Source organism: Mustelus asterias, chromosome 29, assembly GCF_964213995.1.
Source record: "Mustelus asterias chromosome 29, sMusAst1.hap1.1, whole genome shotgun sequence".
Taxonomy (NCBI): Eukaryota; Metazoa; Chordata; class Chondrichthyes; order Carcharhiniformes; family Triakidae; genus Mustelus; species Mustelus asterias.
This window is the reverse complement of record NC_135829.1, coordinates 4,064,313-4,079,387: the sequence shown is the minus strand read 5'-3', so window position 1 is coordinate 4,079,387 and position 15,075 is coordinate 4,064,313. Positions and strand designations below refer to the sequence as shown.

General features: G+C 48.1%; 1 protein-coding gene across 4 annotated transcripts in view; it reads right to left on the bottom strand.

Moving 5' to 3' along the window:
- man2a2 (mannosidase, alpha, class 2A, member 2) overlaps positions 1-14,118 on the bottom strand; it is a 48,456-nt gene extending 34,338 nt beyond the window's left edge. For 2 of the 4 annotated variants that reach the window (XM_078199957.1, XM_078199958.1), the window contains exons 1-5: positions 13,715-14,108; positions 7,083-7,337; positions 2,501-2,645; positions 1,439-1,610; positions 853-980 (exon numbers count right to left, since the gene is read on the bottom strand). In XM_078199957.1, coding sequence (XP_078056083.1) covers positions 853-980; positions 1,439-1,610; positions 2,501-2,645; positions 7,083-7,337; positions 13,715-13,912 — 898 coding nt within the window. In that variant the 5' untranslated portion in view covers positions 13,913-14,108. Of the gene's footprint in view, positions 1-852; positions 981-1,438; positions 1,611-2,500; positions 2,646-7,082; positions 7,338-13,714 lie in introns of all 4 variants that reach the window. The other 2 variants (XM_078199960.1, XM_078199959.1) reach the window with 2 other exon arrangements.
- Positions 14,119-15,075: the final 957 nt, after the last annotated feature.

The following is a 15,075-nucleotide window of genomic DNA, read 5'->3' as shown; positions in this document are numbered from 1 at the left end:
GATTCTAACCCCGTGCTGTACCTGCCCTGGGAGAGTTTGATGGGGACAGTGTAGAGGGAGCTTTACTCTGTATCTAACCCCGTGCTGTACCTGTCCTGGGAGTGTTTGATGGGGACAGTGTAGAGGGAGCTTTACTCTGTATCTAACCCCATGCTGTACCTGTCCTGGGAGTGTTTGATGGGGACAGTGTAGAGGGAGCTTTACTCTGTATCTAACCCCGTGCTGTACCTGTCCTGGGAGTGTTTGATGGGGGACAGTGTAGAGGGAGCTTTACTCTGTATCTAACCCTGTGCTGTACCTGTCCTGGGAGTGTTGATGGGGGACAGTGTAGAGGGAGCTTTACTCTGTATCTAACCCCATGCTGTACCTGTCCTGGGAGTGTTTGATGGGGACAGTGTAGAGAGAGCTTTACTCTGTATCTAACACCGTGCTGTACTGTCCTGGGAGGATTTGATGGTAAGGAGTCTAACAACACTAGGTTAAAGTCCAGCAGGTTTGCAAATCTGCAGATTTCCATTCCATCTGACGAAGGGGCAGCGCTCCGAAAGCTAGTGACGCTTGCTACCAAATAAACCTGTTGGACTTTAACCTGGTGTTGTTAGACTCCTTACTGTGTTTACCCCAGTCCAACGCCGGCATTTCCACATCAGGATTTGATGGGACAGTGTAGGATAGTATGGAGAGTTTTACTGTCTGCAAATGAATACTGTGCCAAATAAAGTTTAATGTTGACAATGGGTAGACATTTGAATTTCAGAATTAATATCCCATGAGTAAAATTCACAGCAAAAAGCCCCAAATCCTCCAATATATAAAGCATCGCTACGTCAACTTCATAACTCTTCAACTTACCAATATTTTTCTCTATCCACTGATGTCCTTCGATTAGCTGGTCAATCATTGCAAAATAATGCGAGTTGGCTTCATCTGTCATTACCCAGCCTCCTGTCACAAACTCCAACTGACCATTAGCTGCCAGCCTGGTTTAAAGAAAGCAGAGCATATTCAGCTGAATGCTGGTCTATCAGACGCTGGACAGTTAAACTCAAGCTATAACTGAAGAGCTGCCCAATACAAGTGAATCAATGAAAGCCTACAGTGAAGCTAGTCACCCAGATTCAACACCATCATCAACATTCCCATTTTGCTTTAGCATGGTTCTAAAGCTGATAACGCTTCGGAATTCCGATGACAAATGGTCCCAATGTCCAAAGGCAGGAGAGATGGGCTAAAATTAATAACAAATCAGACCAATCACCAGCAACCTCTGTTGGAAGTGGCACCCAGGCCAGGAGGTTGATCTGTGGTGCTTCCAGTCCATCAGCACTCAGTCTTGGCCTGATGATTGTCTACTTGGCTACAGTATGAGAAGGGGAACCCGGGTCTTCCTGGCGAGAGTCAGTGGCTTATTTAAACAAAGTATCTTGTCCTAGCATACCTGCGGACGGCAGACCTTTTCTGATTGTCAATATTGTCCCACCACTTGGAGAAGAAGGAGATCTCTGCCCAGATAAAGCGCCGCTTGGGATCCTCCTGCAGTTTCAGCAACATGTTATTCAGAATATGCTGCGTCTGGTCTTGGTAATATTTGTCAAATGTCTTTACCCAGCCTAGGCAGAAACAAGAGTTAAAGATCTTAATGACATTTCACATCTCTCTGAAAAACCCCCAAGTAATTTACGTGCAAGGAGTTTCCAAAAGTGCAATGTTGCTATAATACATACAGATAGCATTTGTATAGCATTTTGCGAAATCTTACTGAGCAAGATTCCACAAAATGCAACGAGATGAATGGTGAGTTAATCTTGTGTTGTTTGGGAGAACAAGGATGACCCAGACCTGGCTGCTTAATCCCCCTCGGAAATAGCGTCATGAGATATCTGACATCCAATGGAACCAACAGAAGAGGACCTCAGTGCAGCACTTCTTGGTCTGTCTACAGAGATTGAGCTAAAGTTCTGCTTGGGGACTCAAACCCATGAACTGTCACTCAAGAGGGAGTTAAAAGAAAACAGGTCTCCCCAACAATTAGCCGCTGTGAATGAGGCTAGGCTACCAGCTTGACAAGACCTATGAAACACCTGAACTAAAACCAATATTAAAAACAGCCTTGGCTACACAGTCTGGCTGACTGCAAAATTTACAATGCCCTCATTTAACATGGAGACCTGCAAAGGCTACAGGGATCACAACTTGAAATGAGAAAATTAACTGGTTACTTTGGTACGTTTTTATAAAGCCACCAGACGTTACGCATGTACATAAATGCATAATGCTACCAAATAAACCTGTTGGACTTTAACCTGGTGTTGTTAGGATGGGACAGAGTAGGATAGTATGGAGAGTTTTACTGTCTGCAAATGAATACTTTGCCAAATAAAGTTTAATGTTGACAATGGGTCAAATCTTCATAAATCCAACACTAATGGTCTCCCGAAACCCATCTTTCCTCCCATAGTATACATTCCCAAATAGCATCAACTCCCAGTGTTCCTCTCACCTGGGTCGTTGTGGGAATGGGGGACCACATACACCTGTAACGGCTCATTGTCCCATTCGTGCTCATCATAGGTGATCTCGAAGCCTTGCTTCCAAGCTCCACCGTCCAAGTTATCAAACTTTAAGAGCGAGTAAACATCCAACATCTGTCAAGAGCAAACATCAGGAATTTAGCAAGGTGGGTGGGCAAGCTTGGGTTGCCTGACACTGACCAGTCCGCTGCAGAACTCATCATTCATTCTAGCCTCCAGCCACACATTCCAGCAGGATCCGGTTACTGAGCGAGTACATTAATCCCAATTATCAACACTGATTACATGTCCTGGAACACTGCAAGATTACTTTGTTTATTCCAAATACATATTTGAAGTTTGCGCTGCGAGATAGTAATTCCAAATAAAAGCAGCACCCCGAAGGCAGTGCTAATTACAATTTAAATTCAAAATGTCAAGCAGTTTTGAAGTTTCTGCTTCCCAAAGGACAGGTTCATGGTACACTGGGTTATTAGTCTTAGCTCAAACTTGTCCTTAACGAATAAATCACACATTGAAGAAAATGCTGAAAATTAAAACAGTTGATCATCAAAAGCAGGAGACAGGTGAAGAACCTTGCCAGAATTGGTTAGATGCCAAAGGACATCTTGCAAATTTGCACATTGATTGCTTTTATTTTGGATGGTCTGCATTTATTGATTCTACTGATTTTAAATCTCCACTGCCACAAATAAGGCACAAACCACTTGGTTCAGTAAATATGGATAAGCTGCACAATGCAGATGCCCAAGCTTCACAAAACCAGCATCCAGATAAAATGCAGAATTGATCCCAGGATCCAGCAGCAGAGGGATTACATCACTTGAATCAAGTGATCGGGAGTAACAAAGTCAGTTTCCCTTTGAAGTGCTTGGCTATCAAGGTCACTTCCTTCTGCATCAGTGTTTGTTTAGCCAAGTACCTGAGCAATGGAGCAAGTTATTCATACGACTCGCTGTAAATGGTGATGCAGGGATAATGTGTTCACATCATCTCAAATTGGATATGGAGCAGGAAAGCTTTGTTCATCCGCACAGAAAAAAAAACTAACTGCTTTCAACACAAACACATAGAAACAGACACAGAAGATAGGAGCAGGAGGAGGCCATTCGGCCCTTCGAGCCTGCTCCGCCATTCATCACGATCATGGCTGATCATCCAAACTCAATAGCCTCATCCTGCTTTCTCCCCATAACCTTTGATCCCATTCACTCCAAGTGCTATATCTAAGTTACCTCTTCAAATGTTTTGGCATCAACTACTTCCTGTGGTAATGAATTCCACAGGCTCACCACTCTTTGGGTGAAGAAATGTCTCATCTCCGTCCTAAATGGTCTACCCCGAATCCTTAAGGCTCATGGGATACAAGGAGAAGTGGCTAGATGGGTGGAGAACTGGCTTGGCCATAGGAGACAGAGGGTAGTGGTCGAAGGGTCTTTTTCCGGCTGGAGGTCTGTGACCAGTGGTGTTCCGCAGGGCTCTGTACTGGGACCTCTGCTATTTGTGATATATATAAATGATTTGGAAGAAGGTGTAACTGGTGTAATCAGCAAGTTTGCGGATGACACGAAGATGGCTGGAATTGCGGAGAGCGAAGAGCATTGTCGGGCAATACAGCAGGATATAGATAGGCTGGAAAATTGGGCGGAGAGGTGGCAGATGGAATTTAATCCGGATAAATGCGAAGTGATGCATTTTGGAAGAAATAATGTCGGGAGGAGTTATACAATAAATGGCAGAGTCATCAGGAGTATAGAAACACAGAGGGACATGGGTGTGCAAGTCCACAAATCCTTGAAGGTGGCAACACAGGTGGAGAAGGTGGTGAAGAAGGCATATGGTATGCTTGCCTTTATAGGACGGGGTATAGAGTATAAAAGCTGGAGTCTGATGATGCAGCTGTATAGAACGCTGGTTAGGCCACATTTGGAGTACTGCGTCCAGTTCTGGTCGCCGCACTACCAGAAGGACGTGGAGGCATTGGAGAGAGTGCAGAGAAGGTTTACCAGGATGTTGCCTGGTATGGAGGGTCTTAGCTATGAGGAGAGATTGGGTAGACTGGGGTTGTTCTCCTTGGAAAGACGGAGAATGAGGGGAGATCTAATAGAGGTATACAAGATTATGAAGGGTATAGATAGGGTGAACAGTGGGAAGCTTTTTCCCAGGTCGGAGGTGACGATCACGAGGGGTCACGGGCTCAAGCTGAGAGGGGCGAAGTATAACTCAGACATCAGAGGGACGTTTTTTACACAGAGGGTGGTGGGGGCCTGGAATGCGCTGCCAAGTAGGGTGGTGGAGGCAGGCACGCTGACATCGTTTAAGACTTGCCTGGATAGTCACATGAGCAGCCTGGGAATGGAGGGATACAAACGATTGGTCTAGTTGGACCAAGGAGCGGCACAGGCTTGGAGGGCCGAAGGGCCTGTTTCCTGTGCTGTACTGTTCTTTGTCCTCAGACAGTGACCCCTGGTTCTGGACTCCCCCACCATTGGGAATATCCTCCCTGCATCCACCCTGTCTAGTCCTGTTAGAATTTTATAAGTCTCTATGAGATCCCCCCTCATTCGTCTGAACTCCATCAAAAACAATCCTAACCTAGTCAATCTTTCCCCATACACCAGTCCCACCATCCCCGGAATCAGCCTGGTAAACCTTCGCTGCACTCCCTCGAGAGCAAGAACATCCTTCCTCAGAAAAGGAGACCAAAACTGCACTCAATACTTGGTGTGGCCTCAGCAAGGCCCTGTATAATTGCAACAACACATCCCTGCTCCCGTACTCGAAACCTCTCGCAATGAAGGCCAACATGCCATTTGCCTTCTTTACCGCCTGCGGACTGTTGTGTTTCCTGTTGTTGGGGTCATTATAATTGCAGGTGAGGTAGTAGGACTTCTGCAGTCCTTGTGGTCATGATGCTGCCACATTGGCAACATAGAACAAATTTCCGGATACTGATGCAGTGATGATAAATGAATGGTGACGCACAAATCAGTGTGGTGCAGGACTCAGAGGGGAGGTTAGAAGTGATATTCCATGACAATGCTGCTCTCAGTGACGGAGCTCAGAAGGGAAACAGCTGCTTTACCGATCCCATGCTGTGCAGATCCACTCCATATGTCCGTCGCTCCTGTGAGGAACAGTAGTGCTAAATTTGTCTTTTGCTGATTAAACCTGTGCCCCATTAATTTGTACTTGCATTCAGAATTCACTTTTCCTGCACAGTTTACTTTATATCCGTACAGTCACCAATGCTGTCTCTAAGCAGTGCAGTGCAGCACAGCAATGCAGAGTGTACTGTGCAGGGTACAAATAGCTCACTTGCAACCAATGGTTCCCTTTAAGATATAAGCATACATAGCCGCACAGTAATGCAAAGGGCTTGAGCAGTACAACAAACACTTGCAGCAGAGAGGAATTAGAGGGAACATTGACAGTCACCTCTCATTCGACCCCTTCCAAGACAGAAAATCCCACATTCCACAAGTACTTTGGCATTAGGAATTAGTCTTGCTCCCTGTTGCAATTCAGAGCACTATGTCTGAGAGGCCAGAACTGGGATATGAAAGATGGAATTTGTTTATCCTGACAAATAGCACGCTGTTGTACAGTGAACATTTTACCCGGGGCACCAGACACAAAGAATAGTCCAAACTATAAAAGCTGGAAGGCTGAAAATGCAGGCTAGCTTTTGACACGGCTGGCCATTTTCCATGCTGGTTTTGGAGTGCAACCAGAGCTTTTTCATAGCTGTCCACATAAGAGCGAGCATTTATACACAATTTCTCACATCCTCAATGTGCTTTGCAATCAATAGACTACTTCTGAGCTGCAGTCATTTATGTAGATAAACATGACAGTCAAAGAGCACCCAGTAGGGGCCCATACATAAACAGCACTAATACCAACTTGGCAGCATTGGTCAAAGAATAAATGTTGACCAGAACATTGGCTTTTGAAATGGAAGGTAGGACCTTTTGCGTACAACTGAAGGGGTATGCAGGGCCTCACTTTATAGTCTCATTCAAAAGACAGAAGCCTCCGTCAGTGCAGCACTCCTTCAATACTGCACCGAAATGTCAGCCTGGATTGTGTCAACGGGAGCTTGAACCCATGACCTTCATTACATCACTACCAACTGCACCAAGCTGGCGTCTAAGACTCCCACCCTAAACGTTTTCTCCTGCCTTGGCATATTTACAAAGTTCAGCTACAGCACAACGGGAGAATGGCTGGTTGCCAGAGGCACGGGGGCGACTGAACCAGTGAACCGCACTGCAGCATTAGTCAGGCCCTTCAGGAGAGGCTCAAAGGGGAATGGGGGTGGGAAGGTGGCGGAGTGGAAGCAATTAGGAGATTATGAAACCTGGATAAAATATTGCAGTCACATTGTAGGCTGTCAGTTTTAAATTAAGGCGATTATCTTCCCCTTCGCAATCAGAATCTTATCTTGTCAAAAAGGCTTTAGATAAAATATGGTGTCATCGATCCATGCAGATTAGCAGAGACAATCCAGCGGAAATGTTGGATCACTGCTTCATCAGGTTTCCCTACCTGCAGGTCTGTTTTTTGCCCTTTATTCCCAAGGGCAAACTGGCAATCCTGAGGTGACACAGAGAGAAACGTTGGGTGATTGTCTGTGGGAAAAGCCCAAGAGCCATTTCCCTGGTAAGCGAGTAGGCCCGGGAGACCGCCTGCATTCTCTGTCAGCTCCAGCACAGAGTCCTTGATGTGGCTGATTATCTGGTGATTTTCTTCCAAAAGCTGTTCCAACTGCTCAATGCGATTCTGCAGCACGGAGATTTGACTCTGCGTTGGAAAAACAAAAAAAGGGGGAGAAAGGAAATGTTACATTGCTCAGGGATTTGACACCAATTTCACACTCCTAATTTGCAGCCATTCCGAATAGCTAAAAACTAAAATCTATTGGACAACTATTCTAAATGGCTCCAACAAAAATAAGTTATAAACTCTTTAAGGGCTCACGCACCAATCTGATTGTTGTAACTGGGGGAAAACAATCCAAAATATACTGCTTGTGGCACATCATTCTCTGGGTGGAAATGCAGAACTGCATGCAAGCATTAGATTCAATGCTTCATTTAAAACAAAGACAAGATAGTCAGTTTCCAAGCATTGTACTCTCACGCCAGCTTTACTTAATGAGGGTTGCTTCAACCTGGCAGCTGACATTTACCAGCATTTCTCAGTTTACCTCACCGAGGCAGCAATTACACTCTGACTGACCCGAGACCCTGTTAACTTAACACCAATTAGACTCTTGCAGCCTTTAAGGTCCACCTCAGCAGGATACATCGTTGTACAACACTGCTGTCCTCACCCTGTCCCACCCAACTCGCCAAAAACAGATGCAAAGCTCTGACGCAGGGTCACCTAGACTCGAAACGCTGGCTCTACTCTCTCTCAGGTTTATTTGGTAGCAAATACCATAAGCTTTCGGAGCGCTGCTCCTTCGTCAGATGGAGTGGAAATGACGAAGGAGCAGCGCTCCGAAAGCTTATGGTATTTGCTACCAAATAAACCTGTTGGACTTTAACCTGGTGTTGTTAAAAGTCTTACTGTGTTTACCCCAGTCCAACGCCGGCATCTCCACATCTATTCTCTCTCCACAGATGCTTTCAGATTCCAGCATCTGCAATATTCTGCCCTTATCTTAGATACAATGCGGAATTGGTTTCATCTTCATAAACTCACCAAGGCCTGCCAATCCTGATTTACTTGTTCCCCCCACCACCCCATCAAGCTCTCTCTCCCTTTCTTCCAGCCACAACCTTATCACCTTCTCAGACAGCTCGCCATTCTAATGATAGAAAAGCACACCTTGTTTAACCTGCAGAAATGTCTATGGCCAGGAAGTCTTTGCAACAGGTCATCCATCTTAAATGGAATTTTACCCAATGTAACCGCATGCAATTTACTTTGAAAGATCTGACAGTTAACTGATTTGCTGTTAACAAGTCAGCCTATCAGCAGAATGCAGTTTAATCACTCAAGTACACAAGAAATAGGAGTGGGCCATTCAGCCCATCGAGCCTCTGCCACTATTCAATGCGCTCAAGGACTTCAACTCCACTTTCCCAGCCGTCCCCCATATTGCTCGTTTCCCCAAGTGTGTCTATCCAGCTGTAAATGGATGGAGCATCCACAACCCTCTGGGGGAGAGAATGCCAACGGTTCACCATTTGAGTGAAGTAATTTCTCACCTGAGTCCTAACTAATTGGCCCTCTATTCGGAGACTGTGCCTCTCGTGTTTTAGATGCCCTGACCAGCAGAAACTCTCTCATATATACCCCATCAAGTCCCTTCAGAATTTTGTAGGTTTCAATGAGATCACCCCTTACTCTTCTAAACTCCAGAGAAAATAAGCCCATTGCTGAGCCTCTCATCACAGAACAACCTCAAACCAGGGCCAATTTCATGAATCTTCGCTGTACCAACTTTTACAGATGCACCATAGAAAGCATTCTTTCTGGTTGTATCACAGCTTGGTATGGCTCCTGCTCTGCCCAAGGCCGCAAGGAACTACAAAAGGTCATGAATGCAGCCCAATCCATCACGCAAACCAGCCTCTCATCCATTGACTCTGCCTACACTTCCCACTGCCTCCGCAAAGCAGCCAGCATAATTAAGGACCCCACGCACCCTGGACATTCTCTCTTCCACCTTCTTCCTTCGGGAAAAAGATACAAAAGTCTGAGATCACGTACCAACCGACTCAAGAACAGCTTCTTCCCTGCTGCCATCAGATTTTTGAATGGACCTACCACGTATTAAGTTGATTTTTCTCTACACCCTAGCGGTGACTGTAACACTACATCCTGCATGCTCTTGTTTCCTTCTCTATGAACGGTATGCTTTGTCTGTATAGCGCGCAAAAAACAATACTTTTGACTTATGCTGATACATGTGACAATAAATCAAATTAAACCAAATCTAATACCACCTCCAATGCAAGTCTATCCTTCCTTAAATGTGGAGATCAAAACTACATATAGTATTCCAGACGGGGTCTCACCAAAACCCTGTACACTTGTCCGTGTAAATCCAGGATCCAGACATTGGCCAACAATTTATTTTGAAGTTGTTTTTTCCAAGTGTCATTGGCTGACACTTGACAACACATCACAATTGACATGGAAAACATCAATAGCCTCTTCCAGAATAAGCCTATACAGCTCAAAGCATAAAACACGGGTATAGTTTTAATCAGGAGCCCACCACTAAGTAGCCCAGTGCCTTGAATGTGTGGACATGTTGCACCAGTGGGAACAGAAAATCTCTGATTTGTATGATAGGGTGATAACTGACCTGCCATGACCCTCAGATGTGGTAATGGACATGAGCAGCATCCTCAACCAATTTACCCCTCGCCCAGTGCTCCAAATATCCTAACATTTTTTCCTTTACATTTCCTTAGTCCAATTACAGCACCCCCCTCATCCGATTTTCTTTGCTCTTAGCTCTGACGAATGATCGTCCAGAGTCGAAATGTTGGTCTGTTCTCTCTCCACAGATGCTGTCAGACCTGCTGAGGTTTTCCAGCATTTTCTGTTTTTGCCCCAGCATTTTTCATTGGTTCACACCCCAGAGTCAGTGAACCAATAACTTTCCTCATCTTCCTTGATCTTACCACCACCACACTCATCCATTTGGAACTTCACTTTTAATAATCCCCTGCACTGTGGGCATTAGCTCATCAGCACAGCTAATTGCACAGTTCTTTCAGACCCGCACAATGGGCTTGCTTCCCTCTGCGCTGGATCTTTCTCATGATTCAATGTGGGCAGCACTTTGTAGAACACAATCAGTTAGCTACCAAAACTAACTAAAGGTCAGACAAGCTTCCCTGGGGAGGTCAACGTAAATAAGTGTTCTGATAAGAGGAAGGACAATGCAGCTCAAAGAATCCTGACAGTGCTTTAAATAGATGAACGCTGTATATCTGATACACAGAGATGCATTTAAGCTGACTGACAAGTCTCTCGCCATGACCAGTTTTGGTCCAAATAGCGGGCAAGGTGAGGGGCAGCCGCGCTAACCATATTTCCCCATCCAGCCCATTATTACCCCCCAGCTATTTATAAAAATCTGCACGGTGTGATTGCTCAAACTCGCACAAAGACATTTTAATTACGGAAAGCCGGTATGAAAAGGGACAGTAGAAGGTGAAGGCTTCACATGTATGAGGAGTGAATTTGTTAAATCAAGCACCAGGATAATCAAATACAGGGGCTGAAATATAATACAGGCCATCAGCATAAATAGCTAACTGTCTGATCAGTGAAGGCATGGTCTGGCGCAGAACTAAACCACACGAAGCAGAATTCTCAGCTCCTGGTCTGTGATGCATCAATCTGACACTACAACTAACCGGAGCACATTTGCAGGCAGCAGAGACCACCAACTAACTCGCCTGGGTCATTCAGCAGCTCCGGAGAGCTGCAGTATCCCCTCACTCAATCACTCTGACGACACTCACTGTCGACTCACACACTTGAGTGGCCACTTAGACAAGGCACAGGAGGGTGGTGCCAAAACGACAGCATAGCAAGATTGCGAGGGGGAGCAGGGCAAACATTACCAAGAAAAGGAGAGTTAAGGCTCATTGTGCGATTACAGCACAATGAACAGCACTGGGCTTAAGGATCAGTATCAGGCACACTGCAGGTAGCAAATAAGCAGTACACTATCAAAGAACTCCGTCGTCTTTACATAAAAACTGAAGATTTATTTGTCTGCTCGTGATTGTCATTGCAACAGGGAAGGGCCAACTCTTTTGTCAATACAGAGCAGCTTTGCTACTGTACAATTCCTCTGTTTACAAAGCTCAGAATTGAGGTTCAATCGTAAATGGTTAAAATAATGGAACACTAAGTCACACAAAGGTGCGATCACTAGGCTGCGTTGTTAGATAACAGAGACAAAGATATACAATTGTTTATAGCACTCAGAGGTTCAGGGGAAAAAAAGGAGCCTAGTGTACTTGCTTGCATTCAGCAATCTGTCACAAACGTCAGGGGGGGAACCAAGACACAATACCTGCCCTGCTCAAATTACAGCCCAAAGGAGAACGAGTGGCACAGTGGTTGGCACTGCTGCCTCAGCGCCAAGGAGACTAGTTCGATTTCGGCATCGGGTTACTGTCTGTGTGGAGTCTGCACGTTCTCCCCGTGTCCGCGTGGGTTTCCTCCGGGTGCTCCGGTTTCCTCCCACGGTCCGAAAGACGTGCTGGTTAGGGTGCATTGGCCATGATAAATTGACCACTAGTCACAGGGGGATGATCAGGGTAAATACTTGGGGTTACAGGGATAGGGCATGGGTGGGATTGTGGTCGGTGCAGACTCGATGGGCCGAATGGCCTCTCTCTGCATTTTACTCAGGAGAGGGACAAGAATGCATGTTATTCCATTCGTGTTTTCAGGGCAAGAAGGGGCAAAAAGAAAATTAAATTGGGGAAGACTTTCCACTATCTCTGAGGAATGCTGTATTATCAGTGCTGCCTATGTTCTAACACATTTAAACTCCAATTCCATTGTCCTAGAATTTTAAACTTGATGTTGCGGAACTTGCAATTTTGTGTTAATAGATAATAAATTGCGACAAGTAATTCACATCGTACATACACTCAGCAGATAACATACAAAATATTAAACTTCAGTTATATCGTAATAAAATAGTATAAACACACACACATACTAATTAAATATATCACACCTTATAAACACTGACCACAGGAGACATTTCTTTTCCCATAGCTCTAACAAGTATTTTTCCAACTCCCCTTTGCAAGCTATTGATGCTGCATTCAGCCTGACCCTATCAGACAGTGCATTGCAAACCACAACGGTGTGTCGCAAGATTCGTGACACATTTCAGCAACTGATTAATATTGAATTAAAAAGTTATTGGAATATGTTTAACTAATGCATGTAAATCAATTCAGAGTTTTATATTGTACGCTGCTGATGGATACATCCTGATCCCAAATATATCCCAGGATCCTGAGGTGTGGGTTATTCTGTCCTCCACACTCACTCAGTCTCCCTGTTCCCGACAGCCCAGGATCCCACAGCTGCTCAGCCATTGGGTCTCCCCCTCACCCATCCTCTTACCCTCCCCACCCTGCTGACTCACACCCGTCTCCCATCCCCCTTACCTACTCCCTCACCTGCCCCCTTTACCCTCTCTTACCCCCTCTCCCCTACCCACCACCTTATCCTTACCTACTCCCTCCACCCCATCCCCTCTCCTCCCCCCACCCCCCCTTACCCTCTCCCCCACCCCCCCTTACACCCCCCACCCCCCCTTACCCTCTCCCCCCACCCCCCCTTACCCTCTCCCCCACCCCCCACCCCCCCTTACCCTCTCCCCCACCCCCCCCTTACCCTCTCCCCCGCCCCCCCTTACCCTCTCCCCCGCCCCCCCTTACCCTCTCCTCCCCCGCCCCCCCCCTTACCCTCTCCTCCCCCGCCCCCCCCCCTTACCCTCTCCTCCCCCGCCCCGCCCCCCCCCTTACCCTCTCCTCCCCCGCCCCCCCCCTTACCCTCTCCTCCCCCGCCCCCCCCCCTTACCCTCTCCTCCCCCGCCCCCCCCCTTACCCTCTCCTCCCCCGCCCCCCCCCCTTACCCTCTCCTCCCCCGCCCCCCCCCCTTACCCTCTCCTCCCCCGCCCCCCCCCTTACCCTCTCCTCCCCCGCCCCCCCCCTTACCCTCTCCTCCCCCCGCCCCCCCCTTACCCTCTCCTCCCCCGCCCCCCCTTACCCTCTCCTCCCCCGCCCCCCCTTACCCTCTCCTCCCCCGCCCCCCCTTACCCTCTCCTCCCCCCCCTTACCCTCTCCTCCCCCCCCTTACCCTCTCCTCCCCCCCCTTACCCTCTCCTCCCCCCCTTACCCTCTCCTCCCCCCCCTTACCCTCTCCTCCCCCCCCTTACCCTCTCCTCCCCCGCCCCCCCTTACCCTCTCCTCCCCCGCCCCCCCTTACCCTCTCCTCCCCCGCCCCCCCCTTACCCTCTCCTCCCCCGCCCCCCCTTACCCTCTCCTCCCCCGCCCCCCCCTTACCCTCTCCTCCCCCGCCCCCCCCTTACCCTCTCCTCCCCCGCCCCCCCCTTACCCTCTCCTCCCCCCGCCCCCCCTTACCCTCTCCTCCCCCGCCCCCCCTCCCCTTACCCGGGGGAAGCTGACTCCGCTCTGCCGCCGTTCCGGGTCGTGCTGCACCCGATCCAGCATCAGGTAAAGCGAGAACACGGCCACACAGAAGATGGCGCCGCCGCAGACCGTCACCTGCTTCTTGAGCTTCATCCTGCGGGTGTCCCGAGGCCCCGCACTCCCGGCGCCGCTCCTGGGGCTCGGCCTCAGCGGCCGCATCCCGGCCCCGGGCGGCACACCGACATGACCCCGAAACCCAGCCCGCCTCCCGCCCGCAGCTCGAGTCCGGGACCCCGGGCACCTCCCCTGTCACAGCGGCCCCGGGCCGGCTCGGGTGGACGCGGTCTCTGGGACTGGGAACCCGGGCAGCTGGAGACTCTCCTCAGCTCAGCGAGCCTGCACCGCCTGGGCCCGGCACTGAGACTGCGCAGCGAACGAGCCCGGCACTGAGACTGCGCGCACAGCGAGTCGGCTACTGATCATGCGCACTCAGCGGGCCCGGCACTGAGACTGCGCACTCAGCGGGCCCGGCACTGAGACTGCGCACTCAGCGAGTCGGCTACTGAGCATGCGCATTCAGCGGGCCCGGCGAAGACTGTGCACACAGCGGGCTGGCTACTGAGACTGCGCATTCAGCGGGCTGGCTACAGCGCCTCCAGCGGCTCGGAGGAGCAGACTGACCTCCTCCCCCCCCCACAGCTGACTAAACTGCATTCCTCTCGCGCCTGTCACCACCTCAGGACATCCCAAGGTGTTCTCCAGCTAATAGAAAAGTATGTTTTTGAAGTGTAGTCATTGTAGGAGACGAAGCAGCCAATTTACACACATCAAATCTCAGAGTAACCATGTAAAAATAACCAGCTAATATTTTTAAAATGATGTATGCTGAGATGAAGCCAGCCAGGGAACAAGAGGAACTCTCAAGCTCTTATTTGATGATAATGCCATGGAATATCTTATTTCTATTTGCAAAAGAGCCTTTATTTAATTTAATTTAACTATAATTTAGTGTCTCATCTGGTGGTACTGCTCAGATGGCACCTCTGACAGTATGACACTCCCACAGTGTTGCACTGGGGGTATTAGTATAGATTCTCTATTAGTATAGATTTACTCCTCAAATCTCTAAGATGTTGTGATGAAGAAGCAAGATTCCTACTCACTGAGCCAAGGCCCATTGTGGAAGATTGTGTGAAAGATCATCGTTGGCGCTGTCCTTTGATCCAAACTAGTCTGCCATAGACCTTCATGTGACTGAACAGGCTAATTCCCAACCCACAAATCTTTAGGTACATGGGACTGGACATCCCATGAGGAGAACAGGATTTGCTTCCTTTTATTTCCTTCTCTGCCTCATCATTAAGAATTAGTGACTCAAGGCA